At 32.4% G+C, this 27,271-nt stretch overlaps 2 protein-coding genes across 4 annotated transcripts; both read right to left on the bottom strand.

Moving 5' to 3' along the window:
* Positions 1–7,441: 7,441 nt before the first annotated feature.
* LOC105116104 (uncharacterized) lies at positions 7,442–9,432 on the bottom strand. 2 transcript variants are annotated; one of them, XM_011013301.1, is made up of 4 exons: positions 9,097–9,432; positions 8,824–9,000; positions 8,505–8,726; positions 7,442–7,987 (listed from the first exon to the last, which is right to left on the bottom strand). In XM_011013301.1, the coding sequence occupies exons 1-4, from the start codon at positions 9,097–9,099 to the stop codon at positions 7,763–7,765; spliced, it is 627 nt and encodes a 208-aa protein (XP_011011603.1). In that variant the 5' UTR covers positions 9,100–9,432; the 3' UTR covers positions 7,442–7,762. The 2 variants fall into 2 exon arrangements, with proteins under 2 accessions (XP_011011603.1, XP_011011602.1); XM_011013300.1 differs by lacking the exon at positions 9,097–9,432 and having other exon boundaries at positions 8,824–9,006.
* Positions 9,433–15,572: 6,140 nt separating this feature from the next.
* Positions 15,573–27,059, bottom strand: LOC105116103 (coiled-coil domain-containing protein 132-like). Of its 2 annotated transcripts, none has more exons than XM_011013297.1 (16): positions 26,457–27,059; positions 25,900–25,928; positions 25,672–25,804; positions 24,465–24,941; positions 23,647–24,191; positions 23,473–23,536; positions 23,261–23,357; positions 22,964–23,130; positions 19,961–20,086; positions 19,179–19,249; positions 18,147–18,212; positions 17,492–17,564; positions 16,581–16,700; positions 16,389–16,466; positions 16,127–16,177; positions 15,573–16,019 (listed from the first exon to the last, which is right to left on the bottom strand). In XM_011013297.1, exons 1-16 carry the CDS (start codon positions 26,670–26,672, stop codon positions 15,918–15,920), a joined length of 2,415 nt encoding a protein of 804 aa, XP_011011599.1. In that variant the 5' UTR covers positions 26,673–27,059; the 3' UTR covers positions 15,573–15,917. The 2 variants fall into 2 exon arrangements, with proteins under 2 accessions (XP_011011599.1, XP_011011600.1); XM_011013298.1 differs by having other exon boundaries at positions 18,147–18,209; positions 26,457–27,056.
* Positions 27,060–27,271: the final 212 nt, after the last annotated feature.

The raw sequence follows: 27,271 nt of genomic DNA, 5'->3' as shown, positions 1-27,271 counted from the left end.
TTTTCTTGGAAAGTTGAGATAATTTTCTAGAACTTTCATGAATCAAATTTGTTCAAATTCTAATGTTAACAATGACGTTTTGTTTAAAGAAGAAGATAAGGATTGTCACCAAGTCAAGATATGGCCACCCACTCAACAATTACTCAACAAATCAATAGTTTCCAATTTTGACTTATAAAAGGAAACATTTATCATGCATTTAGGCATCTTGGTTTTCATATCAAGATCATGTTCTTGCTTTTTTTCTTTATATTTTTGTAATGTTTAAGTTTTGTTTTCATTAATCTCTTGTTTATGTTTTTTATTTTATTTCCTTTACTTAGTTAACTTATATTTTATTTATTTATGTTTCTCTTATTATTATGTTTAGCTAAGTTTATTATGTTAAGAAAAAAAGGTTACATTAATGGTGTTAGAATAGGTATAATGTAGACTCAACATGGATCTTAATGTTTGATACTAACATGTTTTATATTTGTTATCTTGTTCACTTTTAATACTTTGTTTGTTAAATGGTTAATCTAGATTTATGTTGTATAACCCTTGGTACAATAAATATTTCGCACTTTCATAACCCAACCATATGGTATAACCTACATCTATGCTATAAAAGGAACTTGATTTGTTATTAACATAAATTATAATCATAAATACCTTACAACATTTACAAGTATTAGTATTATTCGAATAAGATAACTAATGTAATTATGTTAATAATTTATAATCCGATTAAAACCTCATTTGTATGTGGTTTCCAGTTGAATAATAAAAGGAGTTTATACTATATTTGTTTAAAATACCATTAATAGATCCTTAAACCATGGTATTTTTTTTTTATCATTGTTTAATCTTTACATTAATTTACATCTCAAACCTCTCTTCAACACCTTTTCTATTATTTATTTATTTATTATTATTATTATTCAAATAAGATAATTAATGTAATCATGTTAACAATTGATAATCCGATTGGAACCTCATTTATGTATGGTTTCTAGTTGAGTAATAAAAGGAGTTTATATTATACTTGTTTGAAATACCATTAGTGGATCTTTTAACCTTTGGCATTTATTTTTATCCTTATTTAATCCTTACATTAATCTTACATCTCAAAGCTCTCTTCAACTCCTTTTATATTATTATTATTATTAATTTATAATATTAACCTCCTTGTAGTTCAGCCCCAGTCTTATTGGATTATTTATTACTTCGACACTTCTACACTTAGAAGAAGAAATCAACTCTTTGATCGTGTCATTAAACAACTATGATGGACTTAGAAACCTTAAAGAACATATATAAAACTTGTGGATCATCTTGGAGCTTGTAACACAAGATAATAATTCTATATATAAATTCCTCCATTTGATATTTCGTGGACCTTTTCGAGCATAATACCATGTCCTAGAGCCTGACTTCATCCTTAACTTTTATGATTTATACACCAAATTATTCTTTCACTTTAGGACAAGCATACCAACTAAAAAAAGCACTATTAAGCCTTTTGTCATCATATAATAAAGATATGAAAGCACTAAAGCATATCATCACCCAATAGAAAAATAAAAGCACCAAAACATATCTTAAAGGTTCAATAAGAAAATGCTCAACATGAAGAGTCTACTTAAACCCATTACTATATAAGATTTGATAAATGGAGTCTATAATTATTTCTTATTAGAGTTACTATATAATCTCCTTAATAAACTCTGCTCAATGTAAAATAAGCAATGAAAACCACATTCGAGTAGAAAAATCAAGTGTTACCATGAAAGAACACCTTTCTTTCTAACAATAAGGAGTAAGATCTTTCAAGAACCATTGATATCATAGAAACCTTAAAGCATCAAAAAGAAACACCAAGGATCTTATGACCACCTAAATTCCCCCAAGCACCTGACTATGTTTCTGCCCACCACGTGTAATGGAGACATTGGATGCCATCAAGGAAAAAGAGTTCATACGATATCTACCTTTTATGAAAAGTGATGCAAATACAATAAACCCCATCAATTTTATATCATTTAGTATGGAAATGATCATGATATTAAAGAATGTCATGCCCTAAAAAAAGTTATAAAAATATTGATTGTTGAGGGTTATCTTCAATAATTTGTAAGGAAAGAAATACAAACCAAATAAAAAGATGTTGACGCATCTTATGATGCATTACCTAAGATTAAATAGGTTACAAGAATTGTATCTTCAATTGTGTGAGAAAATATTATGAGATTTTCAATGAAAAAGTCAATATTATCTCTATAAGTAGTCCTCATATATTTTTCTCCATGATGTTCTTTATTTCCCTCCATAATGTTCTTTATTTTCATGTCTCTAATAAAAATCTCTATATCTCAAAAGAAGTATTTATATCTCTATGAGAATCTTCATATCTTTAAATAAAATCTTTATATATCTAATGAAATCTCCATGTTTTCAAATAATGAGTTCTTTTAACATTCATCATGGCATGTTAACGAAAGCCATAAAAAGATAACCATAACATACATAATTTTTAATTCCTTTTTACTTCCACCAGTTAAGTTTTTCATATGTAAATGTTTGAAAGGCTTGGTGGAAAAAATGATGATACTATAAAAAAATAATTGTTTATTTAGGTAGTCTAATCAAAGTACGCAATCCATTTACGTAGCCTAAACAAATTGACCATGTTCACTTATGTCATGATCCAACCTTGAAAAGATATTTAAAACTTGACTTAGTGCCATATAAATTTTTAGTTACTAGTATATGCCTCAAGACAGAATTATAACCTCTAGTAAATTTAGTTTTATGCCATAATGATTGATGCTTATATATGAGTTGTTAATACAATATCACCTTTCCTCACTAATATCTACATATAACTTTAAAGGGTTCTTACCAACCACTCACCTCTCTGTTAATAGTTTAGCGAAACACCATAATCAATAGTGAGTGATAATCTATCCAATAATGATAAAACAACCAACAACTCATTTTCACTATAAGGTAGCTCTATATTATTTATCCAATTTGTACAAGGTAAACTTAAGTGATTGAGCTATATAAATACTTTAAGTCGCTAAGTGCTAAGTTTACTCAGAAACTACACAATTAATTAGGATTATATAAACTCCTTTTTCTATATAAATTTTTATCTAAAATCTTACTCTATATCAATTACTCTCTTGGTATTCCATTAATGAATGAGTTGATTTAATCTATTTTTGTTATAAAAAAATTAGGGACAAATAATTTTTTTATTATGTAAACTTTAGTTTATCTATAAATAGTTTATCAATTAACTCTATAAAATATGCAGTGATTTTGGACATTTTTTATTGAAAATGGTAGGAGAATAAGAAAACATCCCTCCATACAAGACACTTAATTACAAGAAAAAGAAAAAAAAAGGTAAAGTTAGGGTAGGTTAGAATGAACATTAAAGATTGCACGACAAGTTAACTTAATCATATAGACAATGCAAACATAATCAACCATCAAGTATTGACACATAAAAGGTAGCCCAATAAACTTCTTATACGATATTGTTTTTTATGGAAGGAACTAATTAACCCAATTTAAAATTCAAGTTGGTTCAATTCAAAATTTAAATTAATCTTTTTATCCTTATTTTTGCTTATTTTAAAAAACTAAGTTAGAACAAGGAGTTATCTTGGAAATTCTAGGTTTTTATTTTATTTTTTGAAGGCCTAAATCACCTGAAAATAGTCCAAAAACTTTTAAATGTATTTCATTCTAGTCCTTATAATTTTTAATTTCTAATTCAAACAATAATAACTTTTTTTTCTTAAATTTTAATTTCTACTAATTGTTACGAGGACAAGTATGTCATAATTATTAGAAATTGTTGCTAGTGTGAATAAACAATAAAAAGAGAAACAATAAAATCAATTAACACAATAATTGAATCTACAAGATCTTGTATAAAAACTATAATTTATATCAACCTAGATGGATCAAATCTTGAAACCCCAAGGAAAAAGGTTAAGGTATTATTGACTTTGATTAATCAGAACCACCAACATAAAGTTAATTTACCTTGAGATTATCAAATTAAACTAAAGACAATGAATTTGGATTTTTTTATAATTTAATAGGGAAGACCCAAAAGGGCAAGTGTGTAGTTCTAACTAGTCCTTCAACTATTATAACATCAACCCTCAACATAGGTTATTCATGGTCAATTTTCATACAAAAAGGAAAGTTAAAGCTTGGTTTTAAGAAATTAAAGAGATTAGAGTTATTTACAAGTTAAAAGTCTTATGAAGTATTTACATATTTTATTTAGGGCATCTACTTATGATGACATTATGGGAAATACTTATACAAGATGGTAGACCTATCTCTTAACTCATTAAGGGTATTAAAAGGAAGGATGAAAAGGAGATTATTGCAATTATAATAACAAAGCAAAAATAAAGACCCTACATTTTAGGTTAATATATACAAATCAAAACAAACCATCAGAGTCTTAAGTATCTATTAAAATAAAAAATAAGAGCACCAGTTCATCAAACATGGATTTTAAAATTGGTTTAGTATGATTTCATAGTAGAGTATAAGTTTGTGAATGAAAACCTGGTTGTTAATGATTAATCTATGAAATTTGAAGAGTTAATTATTAGAGAATCGTAAGCTACTACAACCTTATTGGGACAAAAAAGTATAACAAATATTTTAGTAGATGAAAAGTAACACTATAGGCGCCTTAGATACCAAATGAAGGGTGAGGGTCTTGTTGTATAAAGGAAGAATCTACATCCATAATGAAATTCCTTTTAATTCAATTATTATGCAATACATACATGACATTCAATAATAAGTCATTTAAGGTATGAGAAAATCTTAAAGTGAGCTTAAAGGGATTTATATTGGGTAAGCTTGAAATCTTAAATAAAAGACTACATGAGATAGTGTGAGGTACGTTAACAAACTAAGGTAGAAAAAACTAAGTCATCGAGATTACCAGAGACTTTGTTAATATTAGAGAAACCATGGTCATCAATTTCCATGCATATAGTATGATCCTAATGGTGGTGAAAAGACTTTTTAAATATTCTTATTTCTTAACTTTGACTCATCATTTCACAACTTCAAGGGTGTCTTAAGTTTTCTCACAAAAATATAATAAAATGACATGGTTTACCCAAAAATATTATGAATAAGAAAGACCTGACTTTCACTAGTAAATCTTGGCATGAGCTATTTTGGGTCCCAAGGGTTAATTACACATATCTATTGTCTATCACCCCTAAATTGATGGCTAGATAGAAGTTACTAAGAAAACATTGAAAGGTTACCTCCATTGGTTTACAGGTGACAACCTTAGAGAGTGGTCAAATAGTAAATCATAGTAGAGTGGTGGCACAACATTAACTTCTACTCATTCCTTCAAATAACTCCTTTTAAGTTAATGATTGGGCAAACCCACCTGATTTACTCAAATACTTCATGTTATTAACATAAAACCAATTAGTGGAAGAGCATTTTAAAGGTAGAACAACATTATTAAAAACAAATGTCAAGATTAATTTATACAAGGCATACAACATGAAAATAACTCAATCAAATAAAAAAATAGAATTAAAATTAAAAGAAAGAGAAGTAATGTACCTTGAACTCCATCTATAATAGTTAAGCATAAAACATGAAAGAAAATAGAAATTAGCCTACAAGTATTATAGACCATTCAAAATCTATGTAAGGGTATGAAAGATATCTTACCTATTAGAGTCTCTTAAAGATTCTTGCATATATCTTATCTTTCATATCCATCTTCTCAATAAGTTAATTGAGAAGAATGAACAACCAATTTCCAAGCCACCCTCTTTTAACTAAAAGGGTAAACTTTAATCACAGCCTGATAAGGTACTAGATCAAAAAGAAAGGATCACTAGATAAAGGATCATATGTGAGTTACTAGTTTAATAATAAGGGTTGAATATTAAAGATATGATTTGGATGGAAAAAGATTAGGTTAAAGATATTTACCCTCGTCTTGAGGGAAAGTTTTTTATATATAAAGGGTGTAGTGTTTCTAGAAATTTTAAAATGAGAATGGAAAGAGAAGGATATAATATCCTTTCAAGCAAGACATTAAAATTTCAAAAATAAAGAAGGAGAGGTAAGGTTGGAATAAATAGTGAAGATTACACTGTAAATCAGCTCAACCACATAGGCAATTCAAATGTAACTAACCACCAAGTATTGACATGTAAGAGTCAACCTAAGAGACTTCCTAAACAGCAATAATTTTTATGGAAGGAACTAATCAATTCAATTAGCCCAATTTAAAATTTAAATTCATTTAATTCAAATTTTAAATTAATTTTTGTATCTTCATTCTAGCTATTTAAGAAAAATAGGGTAGAATAAAGGGTTATTTTAAAATTTTCATAGTTTTATTTTAGTTTTTAAATGTCCAAACTATCTCGAAATAAACCAAAAACTTTCAATTTTCCTTCATTCTACTTATAATTCTCAATATCTAAGTTCAATCAATAATAACTTTTTTTTCTTAAATTTTAATTTATTGGGAATTTTTACAAATTCACTATAAAAAGAAAACAACTAAAACATGAAAAATATAATTATTTTGAATTTAACAAATAAAAGGTACAAAAAAACTTCACATTTTTAGAAAACTTATACCATTAAAATCATTAAACACCCCAACTTCACTTAAATTCAACCAATAAATTTTTTCATATAAATTTATTTCATTTCAAAAAAAAAAACATCAAAAGCTAAGATATACTCATTTTTATTTTATTTGAGGGTATTAATTCGGGGGCAGGGGTTATATTGATGACATGGTTTCTTAATAAGCTATTTTTATGAGCACTTTAATAATTATTTATTGGAGTCATGTCTTATTAGATGATAATAAAGGCTTCTAAGTTTTGTATGTAAAAATTTAAAAAACAAAGAATTAGAAAAACAATATATATATATATATAGCCTATTACTAAATATATATAGCCTATTACTAAATATCATCAATCTTTATAAATAAATGATGAGCAACTTTTCTTAATTTTTATCTATTGAAACGATTAAAGAAGGCAAATGGGAAACGAGGTGCATTTAAAAAAATAAATTATTCGATGAAAAAAATGAGGGAAAAATAAATTACAACAAGCACTCTTTGTTACACGAATAATTTTAAGTTTTAACACTCTATTTCCGCTGTTTTTATGTACCCGAATAATTCAATGATATCTGTGTTAAACTCTTTCACTTGATGATGGCTTTGGTTTGATGTGATATGGACGCAATAGATGTCAAAACGTCTATCGATCGGCTCCCAATTTGGACAAATATTGGAGATAAACTCAAGGAAGGAATATATTTTTCAAAGAAAGTATTTCGTTATCCAAATTCCTTTCTTTGGCTTCTAGAATCGTGTGTTCTTGCAAGTTTCATGAACTTGTAATTAAAAAGGCTGAGTTGTTAATTGGTTACTTTATGTGAAAAAACCGTTCGTGCGTGTATACATAACATCTACACCATTGCATATCCCCAAGCATTAATCCTACCATTATTATTGGACCCCCCCAGAAGAAATAATAATAAATAAATAAATAAATAAATGTAAACTACAACTATATTTCTGTGTTAAAACTTTAAAACACAGCCCTTAAGATACACCTTAAATTAATCTATTTTGTCTATCAGATATTATCTTCCCGCATGTGCTGGCTTGTGAAGAATGGAAGAGCTTAAAAAGAAGTTTATTGAGGAGGCTGGTCAATAATTAGGACCCAAAAGGTGCCCTATGGGGGATGCCTTTTCTCCTCCTTGAATTGGAATGTGGAGGAGTTAGCGTGCTTGTGTGCATATCTTGTTGGCTTCCTTCACGCAATTCTTCTTCTTCCTTTGATGGCAATCTTCTTCCCATTCCTTCTCTTATTTCCCCTCCTTCCTCGTCCTTGGTGCTCAAGTTAAAGGTGGCATCTCCATTGTTCTTTATTCTTACAAGCTGAATTCAATGCCAAGTTAACTTATGGTTAAGCCCTTGTCTAAGCAAATTAACCAACCCATCAAGAACAGGAAAAAGTCTATTTGGTAAATAGAAAAAAAAATCATACAATGTCAATTATGCCGATGATATAATTTCCTTTCCTTTAAGGGCGCGAGAGCATCTACGCTCTGACAACTAATTTATAAATTAAGCTAGCTAGCTCGGATGGCTACCAATAATCGATTATCAAAATTACCATCACATCAAGTCTGAAATCTTGATACAACCACAATGTCACTCATTGAAAACCACAATGTAGCAGTAATTTGAAAATAATTTTGTGTGCAGAGGGCAGAAATCAAATAAGGGATGCAACTATTTTGGTATAATAAATGATTATGGCGAGTGAATCGCGAGTCTTGAACAACTTGGAGTCGGGTCCTAATGACTATGAGGTACATTTTTTTATTTTTATTTTTTTGAAGGAGAGGGCCGGTAGAAATCTGAGAAGAGAAATGGGAAGAAATTAACTGACCTTACATCCTAGAGAACAGAAACGAAAGGGATCCAAAAGACTTCTCCCACAAATTTCGCATAAATGAGGGACTCCTTTACTTGTGCTACTCTTGGGCTGTGGTCTCTCATTAAGGAAAAGAACTCTAGCACTGTTTATAACGTAAGTTTGAACTCCAGTAATGTCCAAAACCTTTTGAATCTCAGCAACCCTAACAACATCATGATACGATGACCTTCTGATCTGTTTTTACATGACCCCATGCGTTTCAGAGATGTTATATTCATCAGATGCTTATTAAGACAAGAATGTCTCTCCAAAAAAAGAAAAGATAAATTACTTGAATAACAGAATGATCTTTGTGTCGAGTTGAACGGCAATAGAAGCAAAAGGCTTCGGTATTGCAATCAAGGCAGAACATGTTGCATTCGCTACGTGGGGCATCTCTATGCCTGGGGCAAACGGTGAAGAATGCAGTCGATAATAGTGATTCAAGCCACGGTGGTACCAGCATTTCCTGCATTGTTTGCCACCCGAAGAATTAAAACCATCAACTGGGCTATAGAATGAAAACTAAACAAGACACAGCATAAATGCCTCCCATTATAGTTACCATTATCAGGAAGGACCGGTGTAGCAACGGAGGCACCAAGAGAAAACAACGTGGATGCCAAGGAGGGAAGGTGGCGCGGGCCGTGGACGGTTCAGAGAAAATAAAAAAGATGCTTAAGATATATCGACAAATTGGACAAAGGAAATGGCAAGAGGACAGGGGTGTGTGTTTGTGTGTGTGTATAAAGCTTGCTGAAACACAAAGCTAATGTAACGGTTGAGATCACTGGGGGTAGGTTATGTGGGCATCCTATCGTTGGATTAATGAAATCAGAAGGCAATAAAAGGAAAGAATATAGGGGGAATTGTTGAGAAATAAATAAAAGAAAGACGATATATAGGGAAAAAATGAAAGAGGGAGAGAGGAGTGTGTTTGGACCTTACGCAAAACTTCGGTTCTTGTTTTGCGTCTATTAGTAAGGTACACAAAGTTCGGCAAAATGTCAGGTTACTTAATTATGGGCAGATTAATTATACTTTAATGAATTAGAAAAGAAAAAAGTGAAAGTATCCATGAGCTATAAACTATATATTAATTAGAATATTTATTACAAAAGGGTTAATGGGATGCGTGATTGTTCATCTATTGTATGGTTTTGAGGAAACCCATTGCGTCCGAAATATTCTAATTTGGTCTTTAAATATGTAAATATATATTGACCAAGAGAGATGGTATTATTGAAAGAGAGAGACTGAGCTCCTATAAATTCTGCAGGAGCCAAGAGAAAATACAAGTAAAGAATTATCAAGAGAAACAACATCATATAGAATCATTGAAAGAATACAAGGAATGACATTAATGACTGATAGACCTTCACCCTCGAAGATCATCTGGTTATCATTCCTGTCAAGAGCGAGGGATCGAAGCAGCCACTTGAGGAGCCAAGGCTTCTGTAGTGGTTAGATCAGAAATGTGGTGGAAATGGAATGAATGATTCTTGATAACAATACCAGCACCACCACCTTCGTGCCAACTGGAGGGGGAGACCATTGCAGAACAGAGCCATATCGATCATCATTGGATTGTGTAGGTCAATGAGGCAAAGCTTCATCAAATTCCATTTTCTAATTAGCGGCCATAAGCAACATATGAGCACTAGACCATATAATGGATTGAAAAACAAGAGCATTTCTTGGTTTCCAAATCCTCTGACATAAGAAGCCAGCAAGCCCCATCAAAACAAGATTAATAGACCATGGCAGCGAGAGGATCAGAAAGACCATCACTCTGAAAATCAAGAATTCATGTTGTAGCATTCCAGGGCTTGGCCTAGCGGTGGAAGAGGCTTGTCTTCTTCCACTGCACCTGGGTTCGAGCCCTGGCGTGCACGCCTGTCATCCCCGCGGTGTCTTACATGCCTACTAGGTTTGCAGGGTATTCAGTGGGCCGTGGGGATTAGTCGTGGTGCGCGCAAGCTGGCCCGGACACCCCACGTAAATCAAAAAAAAAAATAACGAATGGAGAACGCAAACCAGTGCTTGACCTAGGGAAAAAAAAAAAAAAAAAAAAAAGAATTCATGTTGTAATTAACCATCTAGGTGGTGGCCAAATGGTAAGGACTTGGGATCAAGGGGTTTGCTTCCTCTATGGTCTCAGGTTCGAGTCCTTAGTTGCTCATATGATGGCCACTGGAGGCTTACATGGTCCTTAACTTCAGGGCCCGTGGGATTAGTCGTGGATGCGCGTAAGCTGGCCCGGACACCCACGTTAATCTAAAAAAAAAAAGAATTCATGTTGTAATAATCTTGAGGGGTAGCTCAAATAAAAAGATCTTGAAATTATTTTTTAATAGTTAAGAGTTTAAATATCCTATGAATGATAATTAATTTTAAAATCTTTAAAAATAATTGAGATATGTGTAAAGTAGCTCAAATATCAACATTAATTAAAAAAAAATTATATTTTAAAATTGACTCAAGGAGCAAGGATTTGACTTAGTAGGAATTCTTTTCCTTTCTTTCTTATAAAAATATACTATCAAATTCGTCTTTAAACTGAGTTGTTTGATGAAAAAGTTAAAATTAAGAAAAATTAAAATAAACTAGTCTTAAACTTCTATAAAATAAGTTATTTATTAGAATATAAAATCTAAATTGATAAATTATGAGAGAAAAATAATATATAACAACAAAAAAAACAGTGAAGAAAAGTGTGTATGTTATGGCCTGTTGAAATTGTCTTATGAAAATAGAAATTGTATCATGTGTCTTATGAAAATAGAAATTGTATCATGTGAGAATAATTATGAAAAATAATTATTTTTATCATATAAATAACTTATAAAAACAAGTTGTATCAGCATCACACTTAAAAAACTGGCATTGTACTAACTAGTAATAAGAAAGATAAGTATTCATAGTAAAATAAGTGGACATATACTCACCATTGGCAGGATAAGTAAACTCCCATACCTACAATTTGTGTGCCCTTATTGATACCTCTACAACAATGGAGAGTTTATTTATTTTTGTATTTTAAAAGTATTTTTTAAAAAAATTATTTTTTATTTACTTTAAATTAATATATTTTTAGTGTTTTTAAATTATTTTGATATATTGATGTCAAAAATAATTTTTAAAACATAAAAAAATTATTTTTATATAATTTTAATATATAAAATTATTTAAAAAATAATTATAACCATACTACCAAATAAACTAAACTTTTAAGTGATTATTGTGTATCCAGCGGATGGTTGCATGGCATGTACTAAGAAGTTATGTGTCCATATTTTTTGCAAAATAAATGTGACAAATGTCTGGGCAATGAGAGCACATGCATAACAATATATTTTTATTATTTTCTCCTTTCTTTTCTCCCTCTCAACCTTGCATGTGGTTTGGTCAAGTAAATTAGAGGACTAAAGTGGAGAGTTATTGAAGAATGAAGGGCTGAAATGAAGGAAGAAAGGAAAATTTAGCTGGCACATGTAGATTGTCTTATGTAGTGTAGTTATATTTGTCTCTGTGTCAGTGAACTCTTTATAATAATATGGCGCAAATTGCCATCGGAGCTTTGATAAGCTCTGATTCGTTTTCTCTGTTCTCGCTTTTTTTACTCTTTTCCTCGCTGGATTTTATGCTTGCCTTCGTTTTTTGCTTTCCAGTCTTCTCTTTTCCAATTTGTTGTTCGGGCTCTGTTTTACTATAGCTAGCCTGAACACTGTTCAGGCTTCTTCTTTTAAAATTACGGTGTAGTTCCCAACTTTTTGACCGGACAGCACTCTAGGCTTTGGGCCTTTTGGCCCAGATAAAGACTTCCTTTCAGGCTTTTAAGAACTCCCTCCAGCCTCCAGTGTAACTTCACAGAGAACCTTGCATTCTACGAGTGATACAAGTGCAGATTATCATGAGTGTCAGGAGTACTCAAGGAAACACATAGAACAGCCCTCACATAAGATTCTGAAAACATTTTTCGTACGAAAGGTTCATTCCATGAATGTGAAAGATCATGGAAAAGCTAGGAAACCCGATGAACATCAGCTAGAGCGTCAGATTTGATGGAAAGAAGAAAAGGATATTGTGAAGGAATCTAAGGATTAGATAGGTAGGTGATAGCACATTCTTGACCAATTCTCCATCTAATTCCACATCGTAAAATATATTTTCCCGTTGGAATACTTTTCCTAGCCCGTGATGAAGAAGAGGAACTAGCAGCATGCAGGAAATTATAGAAATGGGAGAAGGGACCATGGCATAGCTGCCTCTGACCATGCTTCACTGACAGCTAGATTGAAGGCTTCCAAGTATCAAAAACCCAGGCCACCTAACCTTTTCTTTTCACATAAATCTAACCAGCTAATCTAGTGAATCTTTCGTTCATCCCCTTTTCAGCCCTGCCAGAACTTATATATGAGATAATTGATCTCCTTGCAAATCCCTTTAGGAAATTCTAAACATCTCATAAAATATGCAGGAATATAGGAATAGCTAGAAGCAACAGATTTGATAAATGTCTCTCGACCCATATCAGAAGTGTTAGAAATTTGTTTCAAAAAATATAGTTAATGGACACAAATTAATACAAATTAAAAGTGAAAAGTGACATCCATTCACTTTTTAGGTTAACATTTTATTAAAAAAATATTTTTCAATAAAAATACTGTAACTTGAATATTAATATGCGTAAAATAAATTATAATTTAATGACAAATTGAACTCGTTAACATGCTCGATAAACTCAAAAACCTTCAATGATTATAAGATTTCCTTATAGATTATACAATGGAAAGTAAAAGACTTCAAATTAATCTCATGGAACATGGGGGAGACCCTAAACTAAGTGGACTTTAGGTTTAAGTTGCACACATACTCACTCAACACTACTTAGACTTGAGGCTTAGGCTTGGTATTCATAAACAGTTTGAATATTATTATTTCTTTTTTTAAATGGTTTATTTTTAAAGGAGAAATATCTTGTTTTTATAATAAAAAATTGTTAGAATTTAATTTTTATTATGAGTATTAAAAGCATAATAGTTAGAATTATTTCTATTAATTATCAAAATTAATTATGCGTCAATTTTGTAAGTATAAAATGGGCTTAAATGGAAGAAGTTTGAATACCATGTAATAACCTTTTTGCCTTCCGATCCTTTATTTCTTTCAGCATTTTCATGCTCTGATTTTCTTTAATCATTCTAGAACTTAAATTCAAGTTTTTCATAGAGAGATTTTTTTAGTATTTCTTTCTAGTTTGTAGAATTTGATTTGTAGTGCAATTAATCATGGTAATGGTGTTAAAATTCTAGAAAACTTATTGCAATCAACTCATTTATACCAAATAACAAGCTATAAAGTTTTAAGAACAAAGGTTACAACCATTGACAACAACATAATATACATTTCTTTTAAATTTTAAGTGCTTCAACAAGTATACTAAATAATTTATTCAAGATATTTTATATACAATTAATTAATCTATGTCTTGTCTATAAAGCTATCGTTGTAATCTTTAAACTTGTAAAGTTATTCTATATTTTTTATGTTTGTGCTTATATATATTTCGATAACTTCATTATGTCACTTAGTACTAATCTAATCTTTAGTCTTTATATTATACAAATTACATTTACTTAAACCAATTATCAACATAACAATATGATTTTTATGAAATAAAGAAGATTGTGTTACATAGCGTAAGAGAAAAAATATATATTCTTGTGAAGAAGATGATTCCTCACCTTGGAGTTCAAGATTATTTAGATAGCTTTGAACTTATGTGAATGTATCCATATAAGGATATGATGGTCAATGTACTAGCAGTCTATAGTTTTGGACTCCATAAAGAAAAAGACTCCGAGTAACAATTGACTTCTATAAAGGTTTTTTAGGGTTTGTAAGATCAATCTTTAAAGTAGACATGACCACAGATATGCCTTCTTATAATACATGTAGTAGATTGAATATGCAAAGAGGGCAATGCATCTAGGGTAGTGATTGGCTTGGGGGTGCATCTACTCATTGAAGGTCTTGTTAGGCTCTATAAACATCTTGTGTCCTAAATGATTAAGATTATACGGACTAGTTAGGCCATCAAGACTTTGACGATCTCATCCTAGCCTTGTCTTGAGAAATAGTACATGGACCATATGATCGAGGGTATAGACCCCCGAGCCATCAGCCACCCCCTTCCCTAGTCTTGATGGTTTGTCTAACAGCCATTCCTTGTTTCACAACAAAGGTGAAGTGCTTCTCATAGCACTCTTTTACCCTGTTCGTGTATGGTTGGGGTGATCCTTGTGAGGCTTTAAACGTGCATCACCCAATCATTATTTATTAACCTTTCAATTATCTTATTGTCTTGCTTGTCTAGGTGTTTCATTATAATGGTTTGCCTAGTGTTGTGACCACGTGATGGGGCTCAAGCCTAGAAGCCTAGGGGTTGGCTTATGAGCACGCAAAGGACTGTTGCCTTTACAAGGCCACGTGAGAGAAGAACGCCGAGAGGTGGTGCCAATATAAGGCCAAGAGGAAGCCACTTTCCACCATTTCCTCACTCTCTCTCTCTCTCTCTCTCTCTCTCTCGGCGATTTCTAGTTCACACTAATTTTTATCTTCAATTTTATCGTAGTACTACTATCTGTATTGAAGAGGTCAACTTAGCTGAGTCATTTGTCATTGTCGGGGTTAGGAAATACAGACGCCCTGATAACTGGAAAAAACATCCTCTAATAAAATACGGTGCATGAAAATTACAGTGAGCTATGATGAGCTGCGAACAAACTATTCCTGGCGGGTTCTTTCTACCGTACAGCAAAATGGTTCAGGAGTGGTCAAATTGCACAGCATGATGCAACAGGTAAGAGGAAAAGCAAGAAAAGGACGCTATTATCTTGATTTCAGACACTGGCAATAACAAATGAAAAACCATTAACCACGGATATGCCTTGCGTGGCAAAGCAAGCCATTTTCCCGTTCATTAGAGGGCTATGAAAATTAGAATAAAATAAAATCAGCAAAACGCGAACCAGAAAAGACTCCAAAAAAGACCTAATGGTTTTGCAAATCTTTAATTCTCAAACGTTCTTTTGTTCTTGATCAGTTACAAATGGGCACCTCGATCATAATATTTGCAGCCATGAGTAATTGAAATAAAATCTACCCACGAATTCATTATTGGCCGTATAATGTGATCCAAAATTACATTTGATATTCCCCCATTGGGAAAACCATGTATTACAAGATATACAACCTAACATAATCAAGAAGCAGGGGAATAATATGCAATATACACCATTCATGTTATAAAAAACATATATATTAGTGGAGTGCAGGATTTTATATACCCAAAACACTAACATGACTGTCTCAAGTCACAGCTCACTCAATTTTCTCGATCACTTCCAACCTGGTTTTTCTCTTCCAACCTTTCATTGCAGCAACGAGATTGATCAACCCAACAATTTGATTTTTAGTGTATTCCTGCGAGGAAAAGTGTAGTTGTATTATTAAAAGATAGGTTGAAATAGGTGTTGAGCATGTTAAGAACAATAAAACAATTCCTCGGTTCCAGTGCAGAATTTTCTTACCGGGTGAGCACGAGCCCAGTGTACATACTCGGTTTCTGGAAGGTAGTAGGCCTGTACGGGTCGAGAGAATGAAAATTCCAATTAATAATCTTGATAGTGAAAATGTTCACCAGGCATTTCTAAGTGAAACGAGTATCCAAGAACCAAGGAAGATGGGTTGACCAAGCAAGCCTCAAGGCTCAAAGATCACTACTAATCATTTCTCCTCCAATATCTTCACATGTTTTTAAGAAATTGTCTCATTGAACACGCTAATTCTTACCTTAATGAAAGTTTCAACCATTTGTAATTTTGGCTTAACATTTATGGGGACAAAATGCTGGAGGCCATTGATCAAAACCTGAAAGGAATTTAGATAGCACTTAAATTATCAATTCTTGAGAGGTGCAAAAGGAGCTAGAGGCAAAATGGAAATCTTGAAAAATATAAATTCCTGTTGGAGTTTTGAAAGAACCTGAAGATCTAATGACATAAGAGCTCGTCCTTCATCACTACACCTCTTCACCCGTGATAGACCTTCTATGAGGGTTTCAGCGACGATTTCAACACCATATTCTGAAAGACGGTCTTGTGCCTATGAAGATAGAAATATAGTTTAGACTAGTTTGTTGTTCAAGTTTTGGGACATGAGAAACATGTTTATTAGTACAAAATTAGAACAGAATCATAACCAGGCAGGCGGAAGCTATTAGCAAAATAATATAAATGAAGATATTATTGGATTACGAGAAGAAAATAATACAGAAGTCCTCCGAGACAAGATGTAGAAAAGTACAGAGGAAGAAAGCAAAAACATAAAAAAACAAAAAAGAAAGTACGGTAGTCCCACAAAATAATTGCTCTAAAGACACCCCTCTAACTGCCCCTAAAGTAGAAGACTGAAGACCACAAGTAGATTATTCTATCCCTCATCTGTTGCCTTGGAAAGAGTAGTACTGAAATGTTTTTTGAACTGCTCTTCATTCATACATTTCAACTCACAGCAAACATTCGTGAAGTTCACATTAAACATCCATGACTTGCATGCTTTTCATTTTTAGATATTTCGATATTTGTTTCCTCCTTGGTATAATCACAGGATTTTTAGAGCAAAATAATACAACAAAATTATGCCATTTATGATGAGGTAAGGCCAATGATTGGGAGGATTGTTAACCAAGTGTTTACTACTAGTAAATTAGCCAGCCTAAGAAACCCATTTATTTATCGGCATATGTGCACATACAAATTTATTCAAAGTGCTCGTGTATTATCCAGAATGTAAAACATCAACATCTTTTACAAAATGATGAGCATCAAGTTGTAAATTCTGTATTCAAAATTTTACAAAATGCTGCTCCTCCTGAGATGTGAACCAGCCATTACCTCTTTGTGAATTCCACCATGTGCAAGCCTCGTTTTATAGTGCTTAAACTCTCCCAAAAGTAAATCAACATACCTGTCAATATAACTCGAATGGGAGGGATTATAAAGTGATAGCAGTATATTCTGATGGATAATTGTTGTAAAAATATGCTCAGTACCTATTAAAGAATTGTAAGAGATATCATGTAGTCCACAAATATCTAGTTCCATTAATTAACATGGGTCAAGCTAAAGTGGGGGGAGGGGGTGTCACAGAGGACATAGCACAGGAAGCAAGGACCAAGGTCATGACCAAAAAAAGCTCCAAAGTAACGTTTTATTATCATACAAAAACTTCACCCTAAGCCAACCAGAGTAGGTGAGCAGGCCAGTGAATCAAAAACTTCAATTAATAGCACAGAATGCAGTACAAATATTATTAAAAAAAAAAAGAGGAAAATTGTAAGAAGTATATTTTTTTTAACATGATTAGAAAATGTTGCAAGCTAACTTACCTTTGATTTATGAAATTAACACACTCAACACACAGTTTTAATGGAAAAATTACAAAAGAGATAGATGATATCTAGGTCATTAAAAGCATGGAAGTTACAACATGCTCGAACAATATAAACAAGCATATAATTATAGTAAAAAAGGAGAGGATGAAACATACCCATTATGCTCTAGACCAAGCTCTTTTACTTCCCACTTAGCATTAGCTATCCGATCAACATACCTGCTAAAAAGTGCTTTGCATCAAAGATGGTAGCAATGAACCAAACAAGATTTTTGACTGAAAGGTAATGAAGAATCCAGTGGAATCTTGAGTTTTGATTGTATTTTGCTTGGGAAACTGATCATCTGGTATACAAGCAGGCATACAAAACCAGCAAGTTGAAGGTTTCTTAAGCATGCAGTGAAATCAAGATTAGTTGTTTTATCTAGGTACAGTTACCAGGATGTCTTCAACCTGACAAATAACTAACATTTTTTGTAAACAATCCCTATCACAGATAAAGCGATTAAAATCTGCATTTGCTTCATGTTTTCACAGCTCACCCATTTGATGCTGCAAGTCCTCCTATAGCTGAGTTTATTAAAGTCAGAATTTTGTTGTCTCAAATCCGGTTAAAGAAATTTGCTTTGTTTGAGTTTCAAGACTACAGCTTCCATTTCTGATTATGAACGTTTTATCTAATTACCAAATATATTAAATATGATAGTTATGCCAACTTCTCCCAGCTGAAACTTTCATGCCCCGTAAATAGGTTTTCTTTGCACATTATCCTGCATCATGCTTCGCTTGTCTCCAAAATTTGACTCATGATCCATTCACAAGCTGTGATTTTTATTTAAGTGGAAGCAGGCTGTTTCCATTTTATGTTATTTTCAAGTTTCAAGTGCTAGTAAGGTTGCTTGTATTATTGTTATTTGACTTCATTTGATATAGGAATTAACTTGCCATTAAAAAGGCTGCTCTAAAGAACCTTTGAGCAGTTGACACAGATTAGCAGTTCCATCAAATGTATCTTAAATAAACATAAAAGTCACAAGTTATCATCCGCAACGAGAAATGCTGTTGGAAATGGCTTTGGGCATCCAATAGGGCTTCATTAAAATTATTCAGCTCATTAATCCACAAGAACATCCGATGATTTAATTAATACAGAAGGGTTCGATCAACATTATTCAGTTCTAAACTTACCCGTTAATGTGAAGAAGTAATCTTGCAGTGGTCCGGTGTAAGTGCTCTATAACATCTGGTACAGAGTCCACCTGATAAAAAAAATAACTTACTTGTCAATATAAAAGGAATGAAAATATCTATTTCTAAATTAAGGACCGAAATAAGAACATAGTTCATGTAAAAACCATATAAAAAAAACAACTTATAAGGAAAGATTACCCCTGAAGTTTAGTAAACAGGTATATATGATTGTCCAAACTTTGTCATAGGACAACTTCACTTATTAGAGGGTTGAATAGATGAAAAGAGAATAGAAAGAGCATGCCTATTCAAGTAACGGGCAAGTTTTATGGTAAGAAATGAAGGTTATTGGGGGGCGATCAAGTCCTCCCTCTCTCTTAACCAACAACAATCTCAAAATTTAGATGCTTCCACTCAACCATCATTCATTTCCTTTTCATTGACCTAACCCAATACAACCTAGCAACTGGAACCATCTGAACGTGGTGCACACATGGATAAATAAGTAAACTCCCAGGCTCTAGTATTCAATTTCAAAATTAATTTACTTTCTGAAATTCAGATGGTTTTCCAGCTATATTAGAACATGGAATAATACCCAGACAAACATATTTCATACTAGCATCCTTTTCTCCTACAGCATATAATAATGTCAAAATATATGATTCCGAATATCCAATTTAACAGCTCATTAATACAGTATCAAAATAATTTTCGAAAGATTTCAAAAAATTATGGCTAATAAAAATGCTCAAAAATACAGAAACAAGGAAATATACCACAAGGACAAAAAAGTCTTCCACTATAGCTGGATTATTCTGAAGAAGCATTGACTGAAGATGGGTTTTAGATCTGTGTAATATTTGAGCAACAAGAGATATGGTATCAGCAGCAGCACATCTTTCCTGCAACACAATTATCTATTACTGTAGGCATACTGATTACAGAACAGCTCTTTTGTAAATCCAAACAACCAAATTTAGCTGATAGCAATTAAGAGTTTTTAATAATCAAGAAGCCACTGCACATTCATTGTAGCTATATATGTATTCATACACATGCATCATATGACAACCCATTGTGATGCAAGATCTGCCTTTGATAATTTTGTTCTACAAGACTGAATCATAATGTGATAAGTTTCCATGTACAGGACAGCATGATAATGAAAGTGACAATAATGGCCATGGCACATCCAGGAGAGTCAAAACTCCAATAAACTTGCCAAACATTTTACAACACTAATTTCTTAATATATATGAGCTCAACCTTCTCAGCAGGGAAAAATGCTGCCAGTGCCAAGGCCAGAACAAAAGATCCTTTTTCTTAGAGAAAATAAATGCGTCCTGTGTAACAGAGGTGGATGATTCTCCTTATGTACAGATGGGGGGGGAAATGCACTAATTTGCTTTCTACAATCAACGGCATATCATGAATACCTAACAAGTTATAATTGGCTATTGCATGACCCTACTTCAGTGAACATCATGAACAGTTATTATCTTTATCCTGGTCTCTATGCACTTCAAAGTCAAAACAGTTGCACTGGGAAGGGCACACTCTCAATGTCTACTTTGATGTAGGAAGAGAGAAGAATTAGAAGGAGAGAAGAAAAAAAGAGTCAAAATCAAACAACGAACGTTAGGTTACACAATGACCGACGGGTAGTTCACAAATGATATCCATACCAATATCACAGACCTCATTACTATTAATCTTGATTTTTTTATTTTTTTTATTTATGCGAACTTAGTTTTAAGTGTACCATGCTAAATTGCTAAAAAAAAAATTATTTTTCAGAACTTCTTAGTTTCAGGTGTACTAAGCTAAATTGTTAAATTATTATCATATAAATGAGATAAGCAAGAAAGTATTTTTCATGAAATTAAGAAATTAGTTATTTAAATTTTAGTATTAGTATTTATCTTTTCTAGTGAAATTACAATACTAAGAGCATGTTTGGCTGTCTATTTTTCTAACTTTTATACTTTACTTTAAAAGAAAACAATAAAAAAGTGTTTGATTAGGATTTTAAAAATCAATTGCTTAACTTTTGAGAGTGGAAGGCTAATTTCATAAAAAAAACATGTTAAATATATATAAGCTTCCACTTCAAAAAGCATGCGAAGTGATCATTTTGAAATGTAAGGCTGATTATTTTATTTAAAAAACTAAAATAACCTTAAATATTTTAGAATTAACGAACCCAAATCATTTTTGCTTTATATATAGTAATTAACTAATATTAATTACAAAGTTAATAACCTTAAATATATTAAAATTAACTAATCTTAATTATTTTATTCCAAGTATGTTAGTTTTTAGCTATAATTAAATTATTTGACTATCATGTTTACTAAAAAAAACCATGTAAGGTTTTTATTATTGTTTCTTTTAAACTTGCTTTTATATGATATTTGTGTTTTTTAAAAAAAGAATTCATTTCTTAAGCAATTCATTTAGTTTTTGAAAGAAAATGTTTAATTTTAGTTGTCCTTAATGGTAATTTAATTTAAGTGATTTTACAAACAACACAACATAACAATTCATTACCAAACAACTTGATGTGTTTCATCAATTATCCCAGCACAGCAGAGGTCAAACAGAATCTAATACTAGCATGAATGCCAATATAACCAATGAACCACGATCACAAACAAAATTGCAACTGTGATTCTAAACCAAGGAAGACAAAGTACAAGATAACAGAAGGAGATGATGCAGGACCACTTAGGGGCAGTTCTGGAGATGACTTTTAAAGGCTGTTCAGGGTTGTGTATAGAGGTGTGAATAGTAATTTTAGGAGATTTTAGGCAAAATCTTTCACGTGTAAATGTTATAGGGTTGATTAGGTATGCATGAGAGGTTGTTTAGGTCTATTGATGAGATGTTTTCAGGTTAGATTGATGGGGTTTTCTTGGAAATTGTAGAAACTATTCACACTAATAGGTTTCTGAGTCACACCTAAAGGATAGAAATACCTAAGCTTCACACCGATGGTTCTTAAAAGGTGAGAGATTGAGTCACACAATCAAAAGCAAATTGCTAGAATTTTATTCATCAAATGTTATTAAAATATTGAAAGATCCATTATATAGGTTGATATAGTACTCAAGGGCCAACATGGACTTATTTTCTATTAAGAAAATACTTATTATCTATTTAGAATAGGAAAAAACTAATAAAGGTAATTACTTTAGAACTAGTAGAATATAACGTAACGAACAAAAACTAAACTAAGACAATTTTCCAGATTTCCCAGCGGATCAGGATGTTACAGATATAACCGTGCCACAAAAGAACATTAGTTTTGCTTCTTTTGATATCTCCATCAGGGAAAACCAACTGAAGAAGAACTATAGGGATGGAAAACAATCTATTTATCTATTTATTGTCAGTCCCCTGATAATCAAAAAATGGTTCTTGAAACATAAGAAATTGAAGCTTTTATGTAATACAACCATAATTGAATTATTAAATAGAAAACCCAAACCCAACACTACTAAATAAGAAACAGAATGCTTTTGATAAAAACTACTCGACAGAAAATATATAAAAAAAAAGGCCCGAAACAGTAAAATTTATAATTAACTGTAAATAAAAAAATTATTGAAATTAAATTTAGAAGTCTTTCATGGTTCTCCATCATCATTTCTTTGAGAAACAAAATTTTGATTAATTCAAGTACACTCTTGTCTTGTGTTGGTGGCACACAATGGATTGGAAAATATTTCTCTATTAAGAAAAAATTTACTTTTGCAAAATTATTCTTGCATAAATACCTTGAGACCAAAGGATGTGGAATGATTTGGAGGACTAGCCGGTGTTACATCTCCATGCATATATGTACTCAAAGACGTAGGGGATGAGGATGAAACAGGGGTCAGCTGAGGCTTTATCCATTGGTCACAATCTTGTGTAATTCTGGATATAGCAGTCTTCAGCCGATCTGTGTACCACAGACATGAATTATGGGTACTTAGTTCAAAATAGTAGCAGCTGATTAGGGGTGAAGGAGCATATCAGAATTGATCAACATGGGACAGGATGGAATTTTGGAGGAAAAAAGGAACCCTTACAATTGAGAGGGTCAGATTTTCCATTTGAATTAGAGTTCTGCTGACCAAATGTTTCAAACACAGAATAGAAGAAAATCTCAAACAACTGGCATATACCCTGCAAAACTATACTGAATCAGGAAAAACAATTTAGAGGGGAAAAAAAACTACAGATTTTTTAAGTTAAATATATAGAAGACAAAAAAACAAGAAATGTAGACAGTATAACATACCTTAAAAAACTCAACATTTACTATTTCTAGTTTCTGCATGAACCTTGCATATTTGTCCATTGATCTAACATGCACAAATAAACACAGCTCAATAAAGCACAATTATGTATAGTTGCAGATTATAATATCCACGTACAAATAGTTATCAGTTAACAGCACAAAATGGCTTTGCACCTGAGAAGACAGAGAGATGATCCTGTCTGTGCAGATATCTCATCATCTTTACAATGTGAAAAGTTACTTTTAGGAACTTTTGGTTTTGAAATTCGACTTGGGAGTTGACTGTCCTCATCAATGAAGTCTGCAAGAAGATCTTCATTTTCATCTTCTGAAAAAGGAGTTCCATTTTTATGACTTGCACCACCACTATGGGGAGACGCCTGATCACCGTGATAACTATCATTAGCATGTCCATCATATTCACCAGCAGTTGCCCCATTAAGCAGGGATGAACTGTGGCCTTCCACTGAAGTGGAGATTATTTTTGGCGAAAATGGATTTCCACTTTTAATCCAAGAGGTAAATCCACTCTTTTTGATAGTGGCATCAATGGAATTCACTGATTTGTTAGAATGATGCAATTTTACATTTGAAGAGATACCGTGAGATGGAACTATCAGGGCAGCCCCATTGCCAACAAGTCCAGCAAAACTAATTGATTGGACTGTATCTGGTGGCAATTTCAGCCAACTTTCCTTTTCCAAAACCATTTTGAGTGCCTGAAAAAGTTTTAAAAAAAAATTATATTGTTTTTCCAAGTATTAGATATTCAGAATTTAGATAAGAAATTTTATTAGAATCACATAAAAGCAAGTTATGTTAATGTGACAGGACAATAAATAAGAAACAAATTGAATTTATTGACTAATAAACTTTACTTCAAAGGGGGGTAATAAAGCTCTGAAGGTAAATGTATCATGCACCTAACAGAGCAGGGATATGAGCAAAGAAAACTAAAATTGTAAAACAAACTAACCCTGGCAACAACTTACATGAATATTTTGCCGATGAAATGCAAGAAAATAGTTTTCGCATACAGCCTTCAACTTCTGTCTGAACTCAACTGCTTCAACTCCACAGAAGGCTTCCCCGGCCAAGATGAATACATTCAAATCTTCGTAATTTTTCAAGAATTGGTGTGTGCTCATAGAGCTAATAGCTGCAGAAGAAAGCAACACTGATACTCGGCTTGTTGTAAGCTGCCAAAGATTCTTTCGCCCTCGCTGAAGAGTTTGTGAAACAAATGCTGTTGCATCTTTTCGCAGATGATACCAAGGAGATCCACTTCTTGATGCTTCACTGCCATTACTTCTAGTTTCATCTGCATCAAAATTGGAATCTAAATACATGTAAGTTGTTGTAGATTCCTCGGTAGGAGATGAATCAAGCATTCTATCTAAAGATTCACGGGGAGATCCATTGCTTCCTAAGGAATCCTGCTTCATGTCAGATGTTTGGTATGCCAAATCCTGAAAACCAATGAACAAGTTTTGAGGATAAATGAGAGAAACAAACACGTGAACAGAAGAAACAACTGACATTGCAGAACCAATGTTATTTATAACACTACATAAGAAATACAAAAAATACCTTCTGACTAAAATAGATTCAAGGGTGGAAAAACTTGTCTCTGGTAATCATGGAAGCTTTCCAGCTCACACTGCTTTTATTATCCCCGTGATTTCGATTAACAGGAAAAAAAAAGGTTTAAGAGGCTAAAGGTTGTTGTAAAAGATCTACATTTAAATTGTTTAGCTTCATTTCATGTAAGAATTCTAGGTTTTCCGGAATTAATGCGCCTCATCTACGATTGGTAATAATGTCTCCATAAAATGTGTAGTCAAAATGAGAAAACAAAACCAAAATTTACTATTACTATAAAAAAAACTAAAAAAGAAGGCACTAGATGCAGAAACAACGCACAAATGATTAACAGTCCAATATGATCCATTAAATTAAGTGACAATCAACAACCGTTACACTTCTAGTTTAGAAACATATTTAAGCAACCATCCAAAGTTTACAAACAAAAAAATGGATAAAGGATAGAAAGGGAAAGAAAGCTTTAGGATACTCAATTTAACCATCAATGTTTGCAAGCCCTGACCTTGTTGTGGAGAGGACTGAAAACATCCCATAAAAGTAAAGAAAAGGAAAAAAAATTAAATTAAACTGGGCATATAAAGAATATAGTCTGACCTTGTGCTCCAGCCGGAAGTTCATTATTTCATGATAGGAACTAATCAACCTGAATAAGACTGCTAATGTTCTCAACAAACACTGCCTGAACTTAGATTCAGGTATCTGAAGGCTTAGATCGCTGTAGGTAAGTCTGGAATGAAATGCACAAAAATATTATGTAACATATAAAAATAATTGAGTTATGATGGATTCAATACAGAAACAGTTAAAGTGAAAAGAAAGTACCTACTGTTCTGCATCTGTATTTCCAGATCCTGCATAAGTTAATCAGTTAACTGAGTAAAGATTACCTTATGAAGATAGTTGACATTAATTTCCATGGAGGACTATGAAAGGAAAGAAATTTTGAAGGGGAAAACCCTTTGAAGAAGTTGAGATTTTAAACAACCTCAACGCATGCATCAATATGCATGTAGGTGCAGAGAGAGATTTTGGACTTGAAATTCATAACTGGGCTATCTATATCTTGCCCACTACTGATTATCTGAAACTAATTTCACTTATAAAATCATGCTCCATCTGACCCAGAGAAATTGTCATATTCGACTTTTCACACATATTAATAATGTTATTAATTGATATTCCATATCAATAATTTTATCCATAATTTCTAAAGACCCCCTTTCCAATTGTAGTAGGTCTCCTGTAAAATGAGCTTTGATTAGGAGCACTGTAGGAAAATATGTGACTTAATATTTCGACCAAACAATCATTTTGGGACAAACAAAAATATAAAGGCAGACAATTTCTTTGGAACAGAGGGAGTAATTGGTTGTATGTACCTCCTGCACAGTATTCTTCAACACAGAGTGGGTTTCTGATAAAACTTCCTGCATATAGAAGCTTTGCAACTTTTCAGCAAGACCAGAGATATCTCCAATTAAAGCATATGCATCAACTACCTGTACAAATTGTAGCAATCTATCATTTGAATCTTCAATTTTGCACACTGCAAGTGGTTCTACTGATTCTTCAAGTTCAGTTTGCCAAGATAACATACTTCGAGTCTCTGACTACTCATTTCTATTATTCATAAAATAAGGGGGATTGTGAGAAAATGTAAAACAACACGAACCTAATACAAGGGTGAGGAGAGAAAACAGAAGTTTTTTTTTTTAATACTACCAATCCACAATTTTGTTGCAAAAGTGTTGCTTGTTTAGGTGCACATGAGCTGATTCAAAACTCAAATACTAAAGTATGGTAACAAGAGAATAAAATGTTAACCAAAAAAGAGGAGGAAGAGAACATGGTTAGACAAGATCAAGAGAAAGCTATCATTTTTTCTCTCAATGGTCTGATAGTTATGCAACAGATACAGCTAACCACCTCCAGAAAACCTCAGCTGAGCTAGAGGAGCAAACATGGTTAGATAAGATCTAGAGAAAGCTATCATTTTTTCTCTCAATGGTCTAACAGTTATGCAAGAGATGGAGCTAACCCCTCCACAAACCCCAAGCAGAGCTAGAGCAGCAAAATCCATTCCTCAGTTTCTGATACAACGCCTCAGAAATGTTAACACTTAAACTGTCATTTTTCAGTTGATTGAGGAAATGACGTCCCGAATCCACAATGATGGTTAAATTAAGCATACACA

This window comes from Populus euphratica, unplaced genomic scaffold, assembly GCF_000495115.2.
Source record: "Populus euphratica unplaced genomic scaffold, PopEup_1.0 scaffold848.1, whole genome shotgun sequence".
In the NCBI taxonomy this organism is placed as follows: domain Eukaryota; kingdom Viridiplantae; phylum Streptophyta; class Magnoliopsida; order Malpighiales; family Salicaceae; genus Populus; species Populus euphratica.
This window is presented reverse-complemented; position numbering and strand designations above follow the sequence as displayed.